Consider the following 22,815-nt stretch of genomic DNA (forward strand, 5'->3'; position numbering starts at 1 on the left):
CTCAGATGTACACCCAGCATGCTGTCCGTCTTTGCTTCCCTACCCTTATGATGGCAGGGATTTGAAACACAGGAGTGGATACACAAGAGTGAGGGCGTTGCCTTCCCCCTTAAGATTCCATTATCAATGATGTTTCCTTCATATTGCAAATTGCTTGCATTGCGGAGGATAAGAGATTCACAAGAACTCTTACATTTGTTAGCTTTGTATTCATTTTGCCTTATGTTTTATTTGGATGCCTAGATTTTATTTGTAAACACTTAATTATTTATTTTATTTATTTATTTACTTTGCTTGTATACCGCAGTTTCTCAGCCCGTAGGCGACTCAACGCGGTTCACAACAAGAGCAAAAGTCAATCGAACAACATACAATATTTAAAACCATTAATAGCATAATATACAAAATAATGACACATCAATAACGACACATCAACGTCTCGTAACTAAAATCGTAATCCAATTCGTCATCCATAATTCCGTTTCCTATATTCATCGTTCATTGCACTATTTATCCGAACGCCTGTTCAAACAGCCAGGTTTTCAGTTTTCTTCGAAACACCATTAACGAAGGGGCTGATCTAATGTCCATGGGAAGGGCGTTCCACAGCCGAGGGGCCACCACAGAGAAGGCCCTGTCCCTTGTCCCCACCAGCCGTGCTTGTGATGCAGGCGGGATCGAGAGCAGGGCCTCCCCAGAATATCTTAGAGTCCTGGTGGGTTCATAGGCAGAGATACGTTCGGATAGGTAGCTTGGGCCAGAACCGTTTAGGGCTTTATAGGCCAACGCCAGCACTTTGAATTGAGCCCGGTAGCAAATCGGCAGCCAGTGGAGCTGGTGCAGCAAAGGAGTTGTATGCTCCCTGCGCTCCGCTTCTGTTTAGTAACATGGCTGCCGAGCGTTGGACTAGTTGGAGCTTCCGAGCTGTCTTCAAAGGCAACCCCACGTAGAGAGCGTTGCAGTAGTCTAAACGGGACTTAACTGAAGTTTTAAGTTACTGCAATGTTAGATTTTTAGGAAACGAAGACAAATCCAATTCTTATGGGGGCAATGTCTTCCCTACTACGACCTACCCCCATTACTATACCCCTGGTCACAGCAGAAGCAAATGGGAGGCTGATTATACCTCCCAAGACTTTTAAGAAAATGCTCATCTTGAGCCGTTGCACTTTTGCAAGACATACAGAAGATTTCCAAGAATGGAGATGGCAAAGAACTAGATATTGGGATTCTTATAAAATTTCCAAAATATACTTGTTGGCTAACAACATTACATAAATAGGCATATGCACACGGATATAATTAATGTTGTGGTGTTTCAAGGTTAAATGCCTATATTGGGCATAAAACATAGATTCCACTGTTCTTGGTCAGAGGGAAAGTTGCCCAAACTTCACCTAGAAAAGCCACTGACATCAACCAAAGGTTTACTACTGAAAACAGTTTTCTGATTTAGCTAAACCTTTAATACTGATATATGCTTTGTTCTCATTTGATTAGTATACCTCTGCTCTTACCTATGATGGGGTACTTGTGATGGCTGAGACTTTCCGTAATCTTCGAAGACAGAAGATTGATATTTCTCGGAGAGGGAATGCTGGGGATTGCCTCGCAAATCCGGCTGCACCGTGGAGCCAAGGGATTGACATGGAGAGAACTCTGAAACAGGTGTCATTTATTCAAGACTTAGTTCCAGCTCATGTTCATTTCTGTCTAAATTCTTTATCTTTATCACACAGGGCTGATAAAATACAATCACAGCAAGCTAATAGTGTTTTTGGTTTGTACTTGTCACACAACATCATGTCTTTCCTTTTGCTGCTTTTGTTAGTGAAGTGCCTTTTTTATTAATTGGGGGAAATTCATCAATGACTCCCAATATTACTACTGTTCCAATAGTGCCTCTGATTCAATACATCCTTTCTGCTACAGTTTTGACATTACAGCAGTAATGTGGCATAAGTGGGCATGATTCTCCTCCTCTGTCCTTTATTATTCCCAGCAGGATGAGGTTTCTTTTATTACATTTTGGCCACATAGCCCTAGTAATTGAGTAATTGTTGCAAAAATAAATTAAAGGTAAACATGTGTTGGGTAGGGCATACATTAGTAGGAACACTAGGGTTAGTGAGGCAATGCAAAAGAGTGGTTGTGGGACTATACATTGCCAAAAGAGCACTGTAGTCTGATTGTAGGGAAGTGTGATAGTAATTGTTTCCATACCAGCCTGTTTCTGTTTGCTTCAGGAGCTCCTGGATGGCACAATGGATTAAACCCTTTTGCCAGCAGGACTGAAGACTGATAGGTACCAGGTTCAAATCTGGGGAGAGCACGAATTAGTTCTCTCTGTCAGCTTTGGCTCCCCATGTGGGGACATGAGAGAAGCCTCCCACAAGGATGGTTAAATATCAAAACATCTGGGCATCCCCTGGGCAACGTACTTGCAGACGGCCAATTCTCTCACACCAGAAGCGACTTGCAGTTTCTCAAGTCGTTCCTGACACACACCCTCTCTCTCACACACACAAAACAAAATGATTGCTGACACATGATCTATGTGATCTGTCATGTGATCTGTCACCCATAGTCTAAGCACTAAGAAGGAAAACAGAAAACATTGTATGTGACATCTTTGAGTCTTGTGCAGTACTATTTGTACTGTGTGCTATTTGTGGTCCACACAAAAGGTAGCATGGTTCTATGGTCCTTACTTTATTTCAAAGCTAAAGGTTACTGCATTGTGGAAGGACATATATTTTACATCTATTTTTATTTTTATCTGCATGAGAGAATGTTGTTCTCCTTTCACTTAACCTCAGTGATGATAACATCAGTGTTAACATATATAAAAACAAAAAAGCAACCACCACAAGAAGGCAGTTTTGCATAAGCTTTGCTATTAACTGAGAGTTAGAAAGCTGTCTGTATTGACTAAGACCAAGTCTGGGTTGATAAAACTAGCAGATATAACTAATTCTTAGTAGAGCTTGTACATAGTATCTGGAAGGATTCTTTTCTTCAAAATCCCTAGTACTATGATGATTCCTCTTTAGTTAATGCCAAAAAATTACTTTGGGTCCTAATCTTTAGCACAGGGTGTCATTACAGCCTTAGATGTTGATGTATGAGGTGTAAATATTTGGAAACTGCCTTTCAAGCTGATTTCAAGTACTAGATAACGTGTCTGAACATAAAGCTTATATTTCCCTTTCAGAACTTCGACTGAAAGAATGTGAAAACAGATGAGTTTTCAGCATGCACCCTTTGTTAATTCTACATTGGCCCCGATAAAAAGAAAATGAAACTATAAATGATTATCTAAGAGCCAGTTTATCTTCTTCTTTTTTTCTCCCCACGTTGCTTGCCAAATGCATTCCTGTCATCTTGGTGGTGCATTTAGCTTTTCTGTCCCAGTGTAAAAAGAAAATCATTACATCCTTCTCCCTTCTTGTTTAATTTAAAAAGCAACAGCAAGGAGGTATTTTTCACTGGCATCATGGCTCTGTATCCTGATGAGTGTATAGGATTAGAAGGTTCCAGATTTCTGTCAAGATGGTTTAGCCTTTCTTCTTTAGGAAGGACAGTTGGGGTAAAAGAAGAAGTAGAAAGGGGGAGGAAAAGATCTCATAGCAGAGTTTAAAATAATTGGAATTGCAAATCAGTATATTACACGCAAAAAATAGGCATTGAAAAGAACTGATTGCAGGAAGCTCTCTGCCTGGGAACAAATATTTGAGAGTTAAGGTGATTTGGTTAACAAAGAAATCCCAAACAATGAGAGATCATTGTTTGAAAGGTACACATTTAACTCTTCGGGAAAGCTATTAAACATAGAGCTTATTTCAAATAGTCCATAGAAGTAATGTGGTTCTTCCCTGCGGGAGTGGAGGTCTTACATTTTTTAGTCTCACCCCTTAAATATGGAACTGAACATTTTGCTCATGCTGGACTGCTGGTAAAAAGAAAACTAAAAAACTACATAAGCCCTGTTTCATTTTTCCCCATTCTTCTTATACTGCATCACAACATTTCCTCAAGCCATGAACCACATCACTGGCTGGCTGGTTTGAAAAATAATGTGAAGAAGATGGGTTGTTGCAGGTTTTTCGGGCTGTATGGCCATGTTCTAGAAGCATTCTCTCCTGATGTTTTGCCTGCATCTGTGGCAGGCATCCTCAGAGGTTGAGAGGTCTGTGAAGATGACTCAGTAATAGAAGAAAACAGAGAGTTCAACACAACTAAACTGGCAGACAATGAGGAAAGGGCTGACAATGAGAAAAGTCCATACAGACTATCCTAAATTTCTGGTGTGAAATATGGAAGGTATCTTGGCTATGAATAAAACTTAATGCATGTCAACTTACAGTACTGCCGTTCATCATAAACCAATCATGTCTTGATTTTATTTCCAATGTTAAGGTTCGAATACAAGGACTGACAGGGAATGTTCAGTTTGATCACTATGGTCGCCGAGTTAACTATTCAATGGATGTGTTTGAATTGAAGAGTACCGGCCCTCGAAAGGTATATTCTGATTCAATGTCCTGATAAGTTGTCACCTCATTTTGTATATCTCGGATTAGTTAATACATATTGTGGCCAACAAATTCAGTGTTGTCTGCCTTGTCAAAAGTTCACTAGCTAATGTTGCAATTAAGTAAATGTACATGCTTTATGATTATTCCATGAGTGTATATATGCATTCTCATGAGACAAGATCTATAAAGATGGGCGCTTCTGGGATGCTATGAGTTTTCTGAAACATGGCCATAGAGCCCAGAAAGCTCACAGTAACCCAGTGACCCCAGCCATGAAAGCCTTCTGTTTGCTTTATTCAAAGTCATTGCTATGTTAATCTATTCTAGCAATATATAGAACACAGATATATTACTAAGATTCACAAAGTATTATGTTATTTTGTTGAAGCTTCAAATATGATGTCAACCCTATTCTAGCAAAACAATAATGAGTCTTTTGGTATTTTTAAGGCTGGTCAATTTATTTTTCCATGCACTTTCATGAATTGCAGTCCAATTCCTCATGCATCTTTGTCTTTTGCTTTCACAATGGATATGTCATTAATATAATGGTTTATTGGTGAAACAAAATAGGAAGGTAAAACTAAGACTTTTTAATTGTGCTTCTGAAATAATTGTTTTGTTTTATTTTATTTTGAAATAAAAACAAAGAAGTTTCATCTTCATTTTCAGTTAGTTTTACAGTGTGATTTCAGATGGAGGAGGTGAGCTATTTGTGACTGACTGCTCAGATGATATTTGTGTAATAAAACGATGGATGCCAGTGGTTGAGCTTGAGACATTTTGTGTCCAAAACACAATCTTACCTTGGAATTATTGCTATGCCATTTACTATAATATTTTCTGAAGTACTAGTCAATGCTCCCCCCAGGAATGAAAAAGTAGATACTAAAACCTGCCACTGTGTAGGTTTATTGATATTTTATTCCCCCAGTTACATGACGGAGGCAAGTTAACACAACAGTGTCACAAATACTGTTTCACCACTTTTGTTTTCAATATAGTATTGTGAACAGATAGCTGTTGACATGGCTTTAAACATTTTACTGTGAATGCCATGCTAGAAGGATTAAACATATGATTAGAAACATGGGTCTAAACCAAATTGTTATTTTCACTTAGTGGAGATCAATGAGCCCTGGCTAAGTCAACACTTTTTCTTGAAGCAGCAAGGAATTTGAGAATTTTTCTTCCATCTGCAATAATGTCTTCAAATTGTGGTTTTCGAAAACTAGTTGCAGTTTGGAATTTAATCTGCATCAAATTCATATGTAGTATTCTTTTTTCTCACATAAAGCAGCATTTTCTGTGCAGAAAATAACATTTCTGTGTAGAATAAGTTCTTATCTGTGAAGATTCTAATCAGTATATTATTCTTCTTATGAGACTTTCTTAAAAGTTGAGAAATACATTTAGGCCTTTGCTCCTATAGTTCAAAAATAGTTCTCATGGTGGCAGGATTGCTTTGTTAAGCATGAAAAGTTCTTCCATTTTCTTTGAAAACTAGTCATGAAATTTTCAAGTGGCTATATACTATTCAGGTGGCTATATAGATGTCTGCCAAATGTATGGATTTATGATGACATTACCATTACCATGTAAAGTATTTGCTACTTCCAAAGGCACAGCATACTCAGGGACATATCATATGTAAAAAAAAGTACAACTGAGTTTATAAGCTTTCACTTATATAGCCAAGGAACATCCTTCCTATAGTTTTCATATTATGATGTATTATTCTTTTGTCAATATCAGTTCAGGACTTTCTTCTGCTACTCATTCATCACAACCTTTAAGGGCAAGAGGGAAAAAAATTTATTCTAACTGTTTTGCTTTAATGTCCTTTAAAACATTCTACATTAGATATAAGGGCTCCAATTTCGGATTCATAAGCTTCATCCACAAATCTGTAACTGCTCTGTATTCAGTAAGACTATGCCATCTTACAGTAAATGTCCACTTTAATAGACAGCACTAAGATTTCTCAAAATAGGTTTATTCAGTTGCTGATCAAGAAAGTTAGATGACATTTCCAGGCCCTTCCCAACTCCAGCGAGGCTCTGGCCATTAAAAGGGAGACCTCATCACAATTTCTTTTCACAGTGTCACTCACTAGTGGATAGGGGCTAGAAATGACATCTTCTTTGAGTCTCAATCAACAGCTGAATAGACCTCCTTTGCCTGACCTGACAGCTGGCCTTTAATGTCAAAAGGAAGGGGTTCAGACCAGGAAAGGTTATTTACTCTATATACTAGTATATAGGTCAAACTCATGTAGTAAGTTAAGGGCAGGTTTTGAGGCCAAAATTATGGATTTTGATATGAAATGTGGGTCAGTCAGTGGCCTTCTGGGGATAGAAGGAAGTGCCAGTGCTGCTGCCCCTAGGGGCCACTATTTTCCTGCCCATATATTCAAAAAGGCATTTCACCACTCAAAGAATATTTGGTTTCTTTCAATCGCTTTTCCTTCCCTAGAAAGTGGGGAAGCTTCCTTCAAATTCCTTGGAAAGCTGCATGCTGCAGGGACAGAGTTCAGTGCACGCCTGTCCCCTTTAGACTAGAAACAGCTTTAACTAAGCATTAAACCCAGTCTCCTCTACAGACAGGAGGGAGAAGATTGCAGAAACAGTGATATCTTAACTCTGATACTTTCAATCCAGGTCTTAATGAAGGATATAAGGATGAATGATGCCTAAACTGATGGGAAGGGGAGCCTGGGAAGTCCCCTCCCCCCATAATGGGCTGGATAGAAAACAAATCTTTTGGCTTCCCAGATTAAAAACAGATTTCTGTTCTCCCGAATTCTGGATGCTCCTAAAAAATGGATAGTATCCAAAACGGACCCCTACCAAAACGGATCACAGTTTACCCATATTGCACAAGCCTAATTGCTAGTTCCTTGCTCATGTAATAATTTCCCAAAACAAAATAAATATTCAGTTGTATTTGAAGAGGTGTTGGTATAATGCCAACAGAAATGCAGATTTCACATGAACAAGCCATGATTGCTGTGTTTCTCAGTATAACATACAAGCGTAAGATTTGCATTTGTTTGTTTCAGATTGGTTACTGGAATGATATGGATAAGTTGGTTTTGATTCAGCATGAGCCTACATTGGGAAATGACACATCCGCTCTTGAGAACAGAACAGTCATTGTTACCACAATTATGGTAAGTTTGTTTTAATTGCATTAGCAAGTTTATAAACCAAATATTCATCTGGTTTACCAGTAAAGTAACTTGCCCATCCTGATATTAACAGAAAAGTAGAGGAGGAAAGATGTTAAGCATGTTAATTGTTTCTAATTTTCTCGAACTCTTTTTTTAAAAAAAAATCAAATCAGGACATGTGCTTTTGGGGATAATTTCACAATTCTTATTTTATTCAAATATTTCAGTTAGTACTCATGTGTAGTACTATATACAAATGCTGGAGACTGTGAAAAGATGAAAAAAACTGGCATTCTGTAATGTAGCTTTCATTGTTTTTGCCATGATTTTCCCCAGTAACTACAAGAATACATGTAATACATGTATCTCATTTAAGCATCTTGTGGTTATTTTTACATCTTGTAATTTCCAAGAAATGTAAATTTCTTGATTCTTAAAATTATTCTAAATGTATCCAGTTAGTAAGCTCTTTTTAGAGGAAGGTATTGATTTGTTTATATGCCTGCAAAATGCAAATGCATGTTTTAATTAGCATGCCTTCTTACACAAATCCTTTCCTAGATACCAGATCTCATTTATTTTACAATGTCAATACACCACTGAACATAATGCAGCAGCAACAATCATGAGCTAAATCACATTGATTTCAATGGATAGAATATTGTTTGTACTCATTTTTCCCATTATAATCCATGGGAAATAACCAAAATGCAAGTACTTCATTAACTCAAAGTTATTACTAATAAAAAGGGGGGAAACTATAGATCACAGGATTGCTTCTGCCAAAAGAAGCAGCCCCTCTTGAACAGAATAGCCAGCACATTTTCTTTCTCTTTTTATGAAGTGCCATTTAAATTTGTTGTGTGTCAAAACAGACTAACAAGGATGACCTTTACCTAATTTTAAAAAATCAATTTTCCTGCTCTGTTAACATAGCTCATTAAGCCAGATGTTGAGTTTTCTTCCTGAAATAAATATACCAGTTAAGGTTTGTTTTCAGTATAATGGATTTTACACGGTGTTCCTTAACCAGATTTTGCTTTCAAATTATGAGTTTTAAATTAACACTGAACTAAAATTGAACCAAGGTCAAGTGTGGGACTGCCTTTCTATATAGAATTAGTTATTGTGTCGTTCACATAATTTAGTATGGTGATATATCCATTGAATTCTGGGAAATCACTTGTTAAGGATAATCATTCTAGGATGGAAAAAAACTAACATTCTGTACAGATATTCTAAGTTGTAAGCCTAACCTAACTGTGTAATTCTCTTTTGCATGGGACTTATAAAATGTATTTTTTCCTTTTAAAAAAGACATGGTAATGGAAAAATCATACTTCAGTACAGTCCTCCTCTTTTCAGCCTCTGATGAAGAATCCTATTTTAAGAAATTGATCAAGGAAGAAAAGAGTTCCACGCTGCTGTGAACATTCCTAACTAAGGCTCAAGCGTTAATCTCCAATATAGTAGCATTGAGATATATTTTTCCATATGGATTTCTGATCCTCTGGCTGGATGAACAGGCACTGAACCATCAAGGAAAACCAAAAAGCTCTGTGACTATTCTGAAGTGCCAAAATCATATGGCATTCAGTCTTCAAGGTTGTCAAGCTGTGAAGAAAAGGATGAGGATTTCAAGGCTCTCCAGATGATTTTTCCCCTCTTATGCCAGTCTTTAAATGGAGGCTTTCCTATATGTACAGTGTAAATTATTGTCAAATGCTTCCAAGTGCAGGAAGTGAAATGAAATACAAGGAAAGTGTATGTGTTGTTTCCGTTAAAGCGTTTTGATGTTCATATTAAATGTTATCTTGGCAAAAAAAAAAAAACCTCAGCCAGTTTTAGGATGGCTGGCTATTTTTTTTTTCTAAGTCAGGGTTCTGAATGGATTCTGTGTAGCATGCCAGAGCTTCTTACAGCATGCTATCTTATGGTTCTAGGGTGGAAAGAACTAACTATTTGAAAGGGGAGTATCTTATTGTATCTTTAATCCTTCCATCTCCTTTTACTATAGAGCCAATACAACAAACTTCAAGGTGTAGGTGATCCCCAACTTGTCGTAAATCTATTGTCGAAGGCTTTCATGGCCTGAATCACTGGGTCGTTGTAGGTTTTTCGGGCTGTATGGCCATGTCCTAGAAGCATTCTCTCCTGATGTCTTGCCTGCATCTGTGGCAGGCATCCTCAAAGGTTGTGAGGTCACAACCTCTGAGGATGCCTCCCATAGATGCAGGCAAAACATCAGGAGAGAATGCTTCTCGACCATACAGCCCGAAAAACCTACAACAACCCAGTTGTCATAAATCATTAATTTAGACTGTTACAAATGGACACTGATTTCCATTGCCATACACCAAGCAAAGCATAGCACAGAGTTCTTCTACAATTTAAGACAGGACATACCCTTTTGACAGTAATAACTAAAGAACTGAGCAAAGATTTTGCTTCTTCTTGGTAGGTTCTGAATATATATAGGGGACTTTCCATTTTTATTACACAACCCAACAAAAACATTTTGGTGTCTTGGTTATTAGGCCTGTTCCTGGGATTATTTGGGGTGCAAATTGCATTGGGTAGACCACATCAGTGCTAGTTTATTAGATACAGACATTGTGATTTATTATGAGAAAGCAGATAAAGACTGGTATATGGCATATGTTTGAATCAGTAGGTCAAATATGCCAAGAAACAGGTCTAACATTTGAGGCACCAAAATGTGTGTTGGCCAGTGTTAGCCAAAATAAATTATTCGAGTGTAAGGACTTCTGTAATGAACAGGAAGCCTTGGGTCGAAAGCGTCGAACAGATAAGGTAATCTCATCACCCCTCCAAATAGGAATTCTTCCTCAACCCTGAAACTTTCCTTCAGTTACCAAATTTATATCATGTTGCAGAGAATGAGTCATTGAAACTCATTCACACCTAGAATACATGTATTTGTTGTGTTTGCATCTCCTTGGGGATTTTGTCTGCCTCTCTTCTTTGAATGCACAAACTGTTTCTAAACACTTTTCCAAAGATAATGTAATTGTAATACAAATAATCTGGGATCTGAAGGAAATTTTCATTTTGAGCACAGAATTCTTACTTGGGCAGAATGCTATTATTTCATCCCCTGCATTAGCTACAACCCTGCAGCCAGCTAATTTACCCAGTGGCCGTCAACATCCCAGAGCAAAAGCAATGTCTCCTTTGACTATTGCCATCTCCATAGTGAATTCTCCTTATATCATAAATGTTTGGCACAACAGATGCATGTATTGTAGTCATTTTGTAGATATATTTTCTCTAGAAATAAACTGAAGTTTACTGGTTAACTTTTCAGCATACTTTGGGTATTTGAATGTATAGTTTTGATCAGGTCCTTGTATAATGTAGTGACTAACGTTTCCAGATGTTAGACATGTTGCACATCTAATGATGGATGGGCAATATGTGCCATCTAACTTTTTTATGGTTCTTGACCCCCTCCAGACCACCTGTTGTCTATCCAAACTAATTCAAGGTCATTTTTCTTTATATTTAAATAGATCCAATACTAAGTTTTTCAAAATCAGAAGTACAGGAGGGAGGGTTTGGAGTAGGGGGAAGGTCATGTGGCTCAGGAAGACCTTCCCCCTACTTCTGCTTAACAATAAAGATCAAATCTGGAAACTAGGTTCATAGTGAAGCCTGCAACTCACAGCTAACTGCTTCTAGCTCTCATGGGCTTGTGGTGAATGGTTGTCACCTGTTGGGCCTGTGATGATTGTTGGACCAAGGGAATGTGTGTCCACCACACCTCTCCCAAAACTTTAAGACTCTGGCAGGTACATAGAGGGAGAAGATAGTATTGAATCTTTACATCGGAGACTTTGATGCATCTAAGCCTAACAAGACCTAAAACTGTTCAGTGTGTTGCCAACCTAAAAATGCATTTAGACTGTGTCAATATTGTTCTCCATGTGTTTCTAATTTTAAAAGGATTCACTTTCAACTAGAAGTCAGATAACAGTTGCAGTAGATTCTGTCCTCAAATTTCTGTGCCAGGTCATAGTATATTATACCTCCATCTTCAATACCAAAACATCTGGTATAAGAAGAGTTCACTTGAATTGGCTTTTGTTGAATAGGTCTCCTTAATCACATTTATTTGTCTTTGGCTTCCTAAAAATTCACATCATTGTTTAACTTTGAAGGCAAACAATGGCCATTTTTGGTTTACAAAAAAAAAAAAATCTTTATCATTTTCTTCAACCATGTAACTCCCCTGATGCAAACAGTTGAACAACAGCATAACTGCAAAAAGGTGAATTGAGTGACCTCACTACTTCGGAGGATGCTTGCCATAGATGCAGGCAAAACATCAGGAGAGAATGTCTCTAGACCATGGCCATATAGCCCAAAAAAACCTACAACAACCCTGAGTGACATTAGTTGACCCCATTCAATGATCACTTCTCATTAATAGAAAGTTAATTCAGTGCCAGTGAAAAATACCATTAGGTTGCCCAGAGCAATTTCTATATTTAACTAGATAGGTTCTAGAATCAGTTATATGTCCAGCTTTTGAATGTGTGGAAAACATCTCTCTCAGTAAGTTCTGCATGGATACTTTAATAAAGTACTTGGCAGTTTGCTTGTTTTGTATGCTTCTGTGCTTCATTTGATGCAAAGCTGTTTTGAGCTTAGATGCCAAGATGTAACAGAAATTGATCTATGCTTCCAAAAGTATATGTTCTTTCACAAAGAAGATTATACAGTATACGTAATTAATTTTAATTTTAACTTAATATGAAAACATGACATTTGTTAGTGTGTATGTTTTTAGTGGAAATAAAAACAGTTTGGATATAACAATTTAGTTAACATATGAATTCTTCTTTTAATTATACAGAAAATTAGATCATCTTCAATGTTCTTGAAGTTTAAAAAGGGATGTAAATTAAGAATTAATTAATTTGCAGCTAATTTTACACTTCAAGAACATTGCAAGTGTTTGAATGCCAAAGAACTTGAGAGTATGTGTACTGTGTAGGGCAGTAGTAACTATTTGCTATCCAGCCCTGTGCCACAGAATCCTGTGATATTTCACCTACATTTGCTGGTAATGTAATAACATTTCAGGTATAGTGGCATATAATCTGTTGCCATTGAGTCCTGTGGAATATTTCGTTATAATCTATATTGAAACACTAAGTCTTAACTTTGTAAGTAGTTGCTCAGAGTAATTGCCTGTAATGACTAAGAGATCTTTATTAAAATTTGTGGATTTTCCCCTTCATCTCGGGCTACACAGGCATATATTTAAGCTAGAAATTTAAAAATGTTTGTAGGCTAATTAATTACATTTATTTGCTAGGATTAATTTGCCATTGATAAATGTCTTTTCCATGCCATGAATTTGTCATTATGAATTAAAACATAGGGCTTATTCATGTCCAAATTTATTTCGACCTGACCAGTTTTATACAATTGAAAGTTCCCCAGATGTGTACTAGCAGGATTGTGAAAGATTACTCTGTGTGCATAAATCTACAGTGCATTTTAACTGTTAACCATTGTTATAGATATCTGCTTTCTGTAAGTCAGCCTTGTACTACTTTGACTTTCTGTGTTCAATATATTGTTACTGGTCAACTGAAATGTGGATTTTGTGTGAAATTATATTTTGTAAACCTGATCCAGAGTGTTCTCATCTTACTTTAATTAGAAATTGTCCCTTACCAAAAGGTGGATGAATAATACACGCCCAATACATATTGGGTTTTGCAGTCATCGTGTAGAAACGTCAGATTGGGTAGTTTGATGGTGCCCAATAAATAATGCACTATGCATCCATCACATTATTTAGGTTTTCCACCTAGTAGTAGCTATGAAGACCATCACTTTTGGACCCATTCAAACAATATAATATTACTATTTGGTTTATACTATGTAGTGTCACGCTGCTTTTGCCTCTTACCAATAGATTTTACAGGATTTTGTATATATTAAAAATATTCAACCCAAGGCAATAATTAAACCCAAGAAAATTGCATGGAGGCAAAGCTCTCTCAAGACTTCTAAAAGTACAGGCTATTGGAAGACATCTATATATATAAAAATGCTTTGTGCATAATGAGTACCTTAAAAACAAAAGAACCAATGAACGAAATCACACCAAATTTGGCAACAAAACATCTCACTGCAAAAGGAGTGACCATCACTCAAAAAAATATGATTTTGTCATTTGGGAGTTGTAGTTTCTGGGATTTATAGTTCACCTATACTCAAAGAGCATTCTGAACTCCACCAACGATGGAATTGAACCAAACTTGCCACACAGGCCTCCCATGACCAACAGAAAATACTAGCAGCATTTGGTGGGCATTGACCTTGAGTTTGGGAGTTGTAGTTCAGCTACATCCAGAGAGCACTGTGGACTCAAACAATGATGGATCTGGACCAAACTTGGCACGAATATTCCATATGCCCAAATATAAACACAGGTGGAGTTTGGGGGAAATAGACCTTGGCATTTGGGAGTTGTAGTTACTGGGATTTATAGTTCACCTACAATCAAAGACCATTCTGAATGAACCCCACGAATGACAGAATTGGGGCAAACTTCCCACACAGAACCCCCCATGACCAACAGAAAATACTTAAGGCCATCCAGTTCAACTCCCTTCACCAGGGCAAGAAAATGTAATCAAAGCCCTCCTGACAGAGAGCCAACCAGCCATAGATAAAGATAGATATATATGATTCACACACAGAGAGATAAAGTATTTTAGATTTGAAAGGGACTCCTAAAGATGGACAATTATAAGTTGCATGTTCCAGAGTAGGCAAACCAGACAATGTCAGTGGGTCAATTTATCATAGGTCAATGTAAGTACCTTAACACTTATAAAGAAAAAGTGGCTCATCCCCTTCTCTGAGCAGAGTGGCAAAAGGTGAGAGATTATCTGAGAAGAACCTAAAGGAAGCACTGATCCCCTCTACTCTGTCTGCCACCTTGCTTCTTCTGGCCATTTTAAATGTCTAGGTGGGAAAATTGTAGTAACAATAACCACAGGCAACTGGTCTCCTTAGGTGGTGCTGGTGCTTTCTCCTCTCCACAGAATGGCTTTTGACTTATCACATCAAAATCCATAATTTTGGCCCACAAAACTATCCTTGACTTATACACAAATGTATGCATTATGTTCTAAGGCACAGAAATAGTTCACATTCATGGAATCTCGTGCTTACCATTGGAACTGAGGATATACTATGGAACAAGTGAACACCACCTTTCCTCACCACATTACAGAAGAAAATGAGTAATGTAGGTGCAAGCTGCCATCCAAGGAAGACACTATTCTTGATCACTCACTAATGATCCCCTAACAATCTTCCAACCAACTCAAGGATTCACAAAAGTATATGAAGTAGTGGTCACGATGAAGTTGTGCTTCTAATAGTAAATGTTACCTAAGCTACGTATTTCAGATTCCACTATTGACATCCCATGTATTAGTCATAGTATTCACAAAAGACTTAATAAAAGTAATTAGCTGTCCAAGTAGCTCCTACATTATAGCTCTAGTAGATATTTGACTGATGTTTTGTCTGTGTATTATTACATGATCTATTTAGACATGACACAAAAGCTGTAAAGTGAATGGAGCAGAGGGCTACAATGGTTATACTTTGAAGATGCAACATTTGCCAACTGTTGCCACAGTTCAAGCCAAATGAGAGTTGATGAGAAAAACTGAGGTGTAACTGAGATACCATCATGAGGTAACTATTGGCAAATGGTGACTTTAATGACAACAACCACTGTGCCTTGGTTTGGTCATTGAATGAAAGAGATCAAAACACCTTTTGAATCCTAAATATATGGTATTTCAATTGATGCATCAGGTGATATGATGTTGCTGCATCATGATGTAATTGAATGAATCAGAAATTTATTTAGTGCCAAAACTGAAATGAAGAACATTTAATGAACATATTCCACAGTTTCTGTATGCCAAAGTTCTCCAAATAAATCTATAAAATCTCTGTTTGAAAATATATCTAAGAAAGGAATGCCTACAAACAGCTGCAAGTAAGAGCAGCCAATACTAGGGTAGATGAGCAAATAGTCTGACTGTATTCAACATTGCTGCATACATGTTAGTATTGAATCCAATTTCTACTTTTTAACAACAATGTCTACCTTTTGTAGTATTTTGGTATCAAAAAAACTAATTGAAAACCTCTGGAAATATTTTGGAAAAGGAGAAATTACTTAAGATTTCAGTTAAATTTTTGCAAACTTGAGAAAAAAACATTTGACATACTTGGGAAGACAAGCATCTTGAAGATATGCTGAATGCTGACCAATAGTTAAACTATAGTAGTCCAACTATTTTAGTGAAGCTAGAAACAAAGGAAACTTTGAATCTACAGATAGAATTTCATTCCCCAGATATTTTATGTACATTTCCCTTACAAGTGTGACTGAAACACACACACTGATTGCTATCAAAAGGGCATTGACTTAATGGTGTGCTTGTTTATTTTTAAAATTCTCTTTGAGTTCCAGTATTTAATGTAATGAGGAATAAAATCAAATCAAATGGTTCTTTCCTATTGTGGTTGTTAGGTTTCATTTTTCCAGTTGTAATGTTAAGTTGGTTATACTTTCTTCAAGAAAACATATTTAATTTTTCATAATATGCAAAATTATTAATGTTAATTAATTGTTTATACAAATTGGTCAAGAAAAAATGCTTTAAAATCATATGTATTAATAGTTTATGATTGCACAAAAAGGATATAATTTCAAAGAATGTATTGTTTTCATAAAACATGGAACAAATATACAGCATCTATGTTTGGTTTTATATCACCATGTATATATGCTGCTTTTGATTTCTTGTAGATGGCTTTTTCTATTTTGTGACAACTATGTCAATCATATTTGATGTGGCCTTTCAGAACGGCACAACCAAGGAAACAATGCATTCCTTTGGACAGGCTACACTGTATATTTCTCTTTTACAGCTCTCCCTTTTTCATTGTAGGAAGCCCCGTATGTTATGTGGAAAAAAAACAGAGAACTGTTTGATGGGAATGAAAAATATGAAGGATACTGTGTAGACCTGGCATCGGAAATTGCAAAGCATATTGGCATCAAGTACAAAATTGCAATTGTCCCTGATGGAAAATATGGAGCAAGGGATCCAAACACAAAAATATGGAATGGGATGGTGGGAGAGCTGGTATATGGGGTAAGCACATGAATTTTTGATGCAAGATTTAGCCTATAAATTTCATAAGCACAGTGAATGGACCTGCATTTTGGCATACGTGCGCATTCACAATGAATGTTGGCAATCCCAGAGGAATGATCTAAACATGATTTTCAAGATTTAATGGAGATAAAGGAAATGCAGATTGTATGCTGGGATCTCTTTTATAAACTGTGCCTGGTTGTTCAAGGAAGGCTTGACTTAGAAAGAAAATTGCATTTCTGTGCTGGAAGATTCATTAAAACAATTTGCCTTTGTATGAGTCATTTCTCAGAACATTTAAACCAGTAAATGTAAAAGCTTCTATACAATTCTCCTTTTTGTCACTAAGGAATGCATTGAACTCTATATAACTTAACTACTGTGATATTAAAATCATCACTGAAAGGAACATTTCGCATTCATATTAGAAAAGTGGATTCACACATCTGCATTTATTATTACTGTCCCATGCAAACATAGACATACACACATTTTCCACAATTATGGGAAGGGCTTTAAGTCACATGTTTTACATGCAAAAAGTCTCGATTTTAGTCTAGGTAGGTTTATGGAGCTCACAACAGGAACATCAGCTGTAGAAAAAATTAGAAGCAAGAAGATCATTGCAAAAAGAATGGCTTCCCATTGCATTTCAAGCATATTTCTTTGTTAGTGGAAATTACTTCTTGACAAATTTTATTTATTTATTTACTCTATTTATACCCCTCCTTTCTCTACCCTGAAGGGGACTCAAGGTGGCTTAACCAGAGACAATTATTCAATGCCTTAAAACACATACAATTCCAAAAAAATAGATTAAAATTAAAATGTATTAAACATTTAAAAACATTCATTACAGAACTACTTGGGATGACTTGTACGCCATTTCACCTAAGAATACCCAATTGTGCAGCTATCTTTTTATTAGGATTTGGGAAACCATCAAGAACCAGCATCAGTCACTGTAAACCAGTGGATTCAAGCATGTGAACATCCAGATGTTTTTTTTACTGCATCTCTTATCAAACCTGGCTAATATAGCCAATGTTGGAGTAATAGGAGCTCTAATCTACTAATATATGAGGACCATGCTATTAAAAATATTCTAGATTGAGCAATTATTTCTATTCTTTTGTGCGTATTTTTTGCATTCTTTGACTAAATTCCCATTCTCCTGAGAAGGACTTTGGTCCTTCAGTAGTACGTGAGAATTCTGGAAAAGAGGATGCTATCATATTTCTTCAAAGTTAGGGCGAGAAATGCTTCAGGAGCTAACTGGCTGATTAAGTTCTTTGGAATTTTGTTTGTTTTGTGTATTTGGAATGGAGAATGTTTCAAATAATCTTCAACCTGCATCACATCTAAAGATCAGCTTTATGAGTGCTTATTCAGAAGTAAATCCCATGTAGCTGTCTTACTCTTGGCTAAATATGGATGAGATTATAGCCTCTGAAGCCCATCTCCTAACTAAACCCTACTGAAGACAGTGAAGTCTACTTTTTGATAAAAGGGCAGAGAAATGAACTGTTAATCTAAACTATTAACTATTAAACTATTTCATAGCTATGAGGAGGAAAAATCTGGGATGTATATTGTGTAATGAAGAGATTTGGAGGAAGTTCTCTAATCACCTTGTCAATCCTTTAGGGTTTGAGCTACCTCATAATTCTCAACAGAATTAATAACACTGTTGCCAAAGAAAAATTAATCTGTACTAATAACTAGTCAATATTTGTTATGTAGTTTACAACATCATTAACCATTACATTTCATAAGTGTGCAATTACGGAACTGTCAAAGAACAATAAACATGAAGCAGTTTACTCAGAAGGACATTGTCCCATGAAGCTAGAGATTCCTGTAGTTTTTCTCATCTGTATAAATAGCCCAAAGGTCTACAGAATTATCCACTTTTTGTTGGTGAACTTATTCAGCAAAGTACTCTACTAGTGATGAATGTCATTAGCTACCCTTTCTAGGTGTTCTCAAAAGCTCCAGAAATAAACTCTAGTTAAATATTCATTATCCTATCCTGGAATGTTATCCATTCACTGTGTGATGAATAAGGTAGTCATTGCCCATTTTTGTCAAAGTCTACAGAAGAATAAGGATCTAAAGTTCAAACTTTTGTTTTCAGTTCTATAAAAGCCTAGAAAAAGGTGTTTGATGTGACACCATAGATAGAGGATTACTTTGATGAGCTTTCTAAAAATGATTTTTTTCAAGAATGAAAAAGAGAATGAGATTAAATTATTGAAACTGACTATGTAATTCAACAAATATCCATGTTTTACACTGTACCTTTTCCTATTATATGCAGATATCATGACAGATGTGCCTTTACTGTTTAGCCAGAAAGAGAAAAGCTGATAACAAGTCTCTGCATTATGACTAATAGATTCATTCACTCATAAATATTTAATGGGAAGGTAGTTAGGTCTAGACCTTGTCAAAGTTCTGCACTATTCATGGCGTTGACATTTCTCCAAAGCTCCAGAGAGCTACATGATGTATATAGGCATTTGTTAAATTAAGGAATGTTTCACTGATGTAAACATATGCTCAGTGGACATAATAAGGATAGACATAGAAAACTGGGAGATAGCACACAACCTAAATTCCTAGCTGACTTCCCTTAGATTAGTTTTAAAAAATGCAGTGGTGCAATATATTCATTGCACTGGTAAGTAGAAATAAGGGAGGTCCAAAAGCAAAGAGGATGTAAACACTAAGAAATGTGACCCATTTCAAAGCAGGTGTTGGGGTCTGGATTGGATTGAAGAAACCCCCTGCTTATATTAGCGAAGATGGAGAACCAGTAGTGGTAAGGAGGACTCTTTGACACAGAATGGCTACCCATTCCATTATCAAGCTGATACAAAAATTTTAAATGACGTTTCTAAACAATTTCTGTGCACAAGCAATGGGATTTTCTAGCTTTAACTGACAAAGCAAAGTCTGACACCCCTTTAACCACCAATTCTCGCCAAATTACATGATGGGAGATGTAATTTGGTAAGGCACAACCACTCTTTAGCGAAGAAGACTAAAGACATTTTAAAAACTACAGCTTTCGTGATTCGATAGCATTGAGCCATGGCAGTTCAAGTGGTGTCAAACTGCAGTAATACTGCAGTGTAGATATGCCCCAGTGTATGCAAATATTCAAAAATGGAGTGAGGGTGGATTCCAGAATCATCTCAAGCATTTTTGAAAAAGGATACTCAACCTGTACTTAGAATGTCTTCTGTTTCTCTTAACTTGCTTTTGTTTGGATTCTCCTTCTCTTACAGAAAGCAGAAATTGCTGTCGCACCTCTGACAATTACTTTGGTACGAGAAGAGGTCATTGATTTTTCTAAGCCCTTTATGAGTCTTGGCATATCCATTATGATCAAAAAGCCCCAGAAATCTAAACCTGGAGTTTTTTCTTTCCTGGATCCCTTGGCGTATGAAATATGGATGTGCATTGTCTTTGCCTACATTGGGGTCAGTGTGGTCCTGTTCCTGGTGAGCAGGTTTAGTCCATATGAATGGCACACAGAAGAGCCAGAGGATGGCAAAGAAGGCCCAAGCGACCAACCTCCCAATGAATTTGGCATCTTCAACAGCCTCTGGTTTTCCCTGGGTGCCTTTATGCAACAAGGATGTGATATTTCACCCAGGTCGGTATCAAATATTTTATATTCCTTTGTGCTTTTAAAATCTGCATTGTAGCATTACTGATGAAAATACCCTTGCTACATAAAATCCAACAACTATTAAGTTATTCAGGTAATGTTCTTAGTTCTAGCTTGCAATGGCTTCTTCTGTTTATGAAATTGTTCAGATTAATTGTCTCACGTTCCAGTAAGGTGGGTATGTCAGACCTTTCTAAATATTCTGTTCATTTCACATTCTTGGTTACTATCATTGCCACCGTCATTATTTATTTTTATGTTGTCATCACTGTTCTTGGTGCTTTACAAGATAAAGAACAAATAAAAACAGTCCCTGCCCTCATGCTTACAATGTAGATACAATATACAATGGAGTGGGGGTGGGGGGAGAGATTTCTCGTTTTAACATGTCACTTTTTTTTAAAAGAGAGATAAATTAATAGGCAAGCTTACAAGCCCCCTGTTATTTCAGTTTCACTGGCTGCCTGTCTGCTACTGAGCACAATTACAAGTGCTGTCTAAAGCCCCAAAAGGATCTGTCCCAGCTTTCCTGTCCAAACGTATCTTCCTCTATGAACTATCTCAGATTTTAAAATTGCTTGTGGAGACCCTACTCTTGGTCCTGCCTCCTTCACAGTCATGATTGGCAGGGACAAGAGACAGGGCCTTCTCAGTGATGGCCTCTTGGCTGTGGAATTGCCTCCCTAGGGATATTAGATCATCCCCCTCCCTCTTGATCTTCTGTAAGAGAGTAAAAACATAGCTTTGTAACCAAGCCTTTTGGAGAACTTGTGCAATAGATATGGAATATGGAATGATGTGAAATGGCCATAAAAACGACCTGGATTACGCTTGTGGATTACATGATTAATTGTGAAGATATTGTTTTAAATGTTTCAATTGTTTTAAAGTATTTTAGTATTCTATTTTAATTGTTCATTTTAATTGTATATTGTTTTAAGGCATCGAATAATTGCCAATGTGTAAAGCTGCCTTGAGTCTCTCCGGGTTGACAAAGGCGGGGTAGAAATGCGGTAAATACATAAATAAATAAATTGTTCATATCAGCACTTTCTAGGCTGGTATAATTAACAACTATAATTTTAAGGAACAATAAATAATCTTAGATAATAATAAGAAGAGATATTCTACTCTGTTGTAGTAGCTGTTGTTGTTTTCTTTATACCCTGGCTTAACATAAAAGCAATAGCATACAATGTAAAATATAAAAATATGCAAACATTAAAACAGAATTTATTTGGCTCCCTTTTTAAACTGAGTTCTTTTTCCACCAAAATATATTCACACAATGTTCTAACAAATTATGTCAAAACAAAAGGACTGTTTATCTCACCCTTCATTCATGAGTGCAAAATATCCACTAATTCTCACACTTCAGCACATTCTCATATAATTTTATCATATTCTTCTTTGCTTTATATTGCTATAATTACCACCTCAACACTCCTTCCACCCTTATTGAAGATCTTATTGGTTTAATTGTTGAATATATATTCAGAAACATGTGGAGACACTAACCAGAAATACGGCCCAGTATATGGTGTATTTGTATGTCAAGGAGAAACACTGGTCCAAAATAGAAGTTAATTATCCACAAATGAATGCCAATATTCAAAATGTATAATTTGCTTTGAGTATGGTATGGAGAAGAAGCCAGAGACATAACTCAAGAAGTTCAATTGATGAATTTGTGGATGTGTCTTTGTGTCTTCAGGTCACCTGTCAAACTATGATGGCCTCATAAATTTCATCGTGTTTACTAAAGCAAGGAATGCTTCCATTTTCCCAGTTCCTTACTATGAAAGATAACCTACACCACCTGGTGTTCATTGGCAGTCTCTCATCAAGTACTCACAAGGACTGATCCTGCTTCGCTTCTGAATCATACAGGATCTGGTGCCTTTAGGATCCTTTTTTTCTTTTTATATATTGAACGACATTGGAGTTTGATCTCTAGAAATTTCTTAAGTGACATTGCAAATGGTCCCTTAATAAGACCCTGAAAGTTATATAGTATCAAACACGTTGGACTTTTTTTAAAACCAGTGAAGCATCCATCAATTGAGTTCCTTGAGATGTATCATCAATTGAGTTCCTTGAGATGTGTCTCCCATTTTTTTTCCTACACATTGTACTGTGTGCTCTACAATTTTTGGTTCTTTTCAAGTTGATGTGGGGAATTGGGGGGGG

General features: G+C 36.7%; 1 protein-coding gene across 8 annotated transcripts in view; it reads left to right on the plus strand.

Moving 5' to 3' along the window:
- The window catches only part of GRIA4 (glutamate ionotropic receptor AMPA type subunit 4), a 298,771-nt gene that overhangs the window by 235,079 nt on the left and 40,877 nt on the right, over positions 1 to 22,815 (plus strand). For 7 of the 8 annotated variants that reach the window (XM_060771029.2, XM_060771031.2, XM_060771034.2 and 4 more), the window contains exons 7-11: positions 1,501 to 1,668; positions 4,420 to 4,524; positions 7,600 to 7,710; positions 16,737 to 16,943; positions 20,240 to 20,610. In XM_060771029.2, coding sequence (XP_060627012.1) covers positions 1,501 to 1,668; positions 4,420 to 4,524; positions 7,600 to 7,710; positions 16,737 to 16,943; positions 20,240 to 20,610 — 962 coding nt within the window. Of the gene's footprint in view, positions 1 to 1,500; positions 1,669 to 4,419; positions 4,525 to 7,599; positions 7,711 to 9,075; positions 13,343 to 16,736; positions 16,944 to 20,239; positions 20,611 to 22,815 lie in introns of those variants that run through there. The other variant, XM_060771037.2, reaches the window with a different exon arrangement.

The sequence above is a fragment of the Anolis sagrei genome, chromosome 3, assembly GCF_037176765.1.
Source record: "Anolis sagrei isolate rAnoSag1 chromosome 3, rAnoSag1.mat, whole genome shotgun sequence".
NCBI classification, from domain to species: domain Eukaryota; kingdom Metazoa; phylum Chordata; class Lepidosauria; order Squamata; family Dactyloidae; genus Anolis; species Anolis sagrei.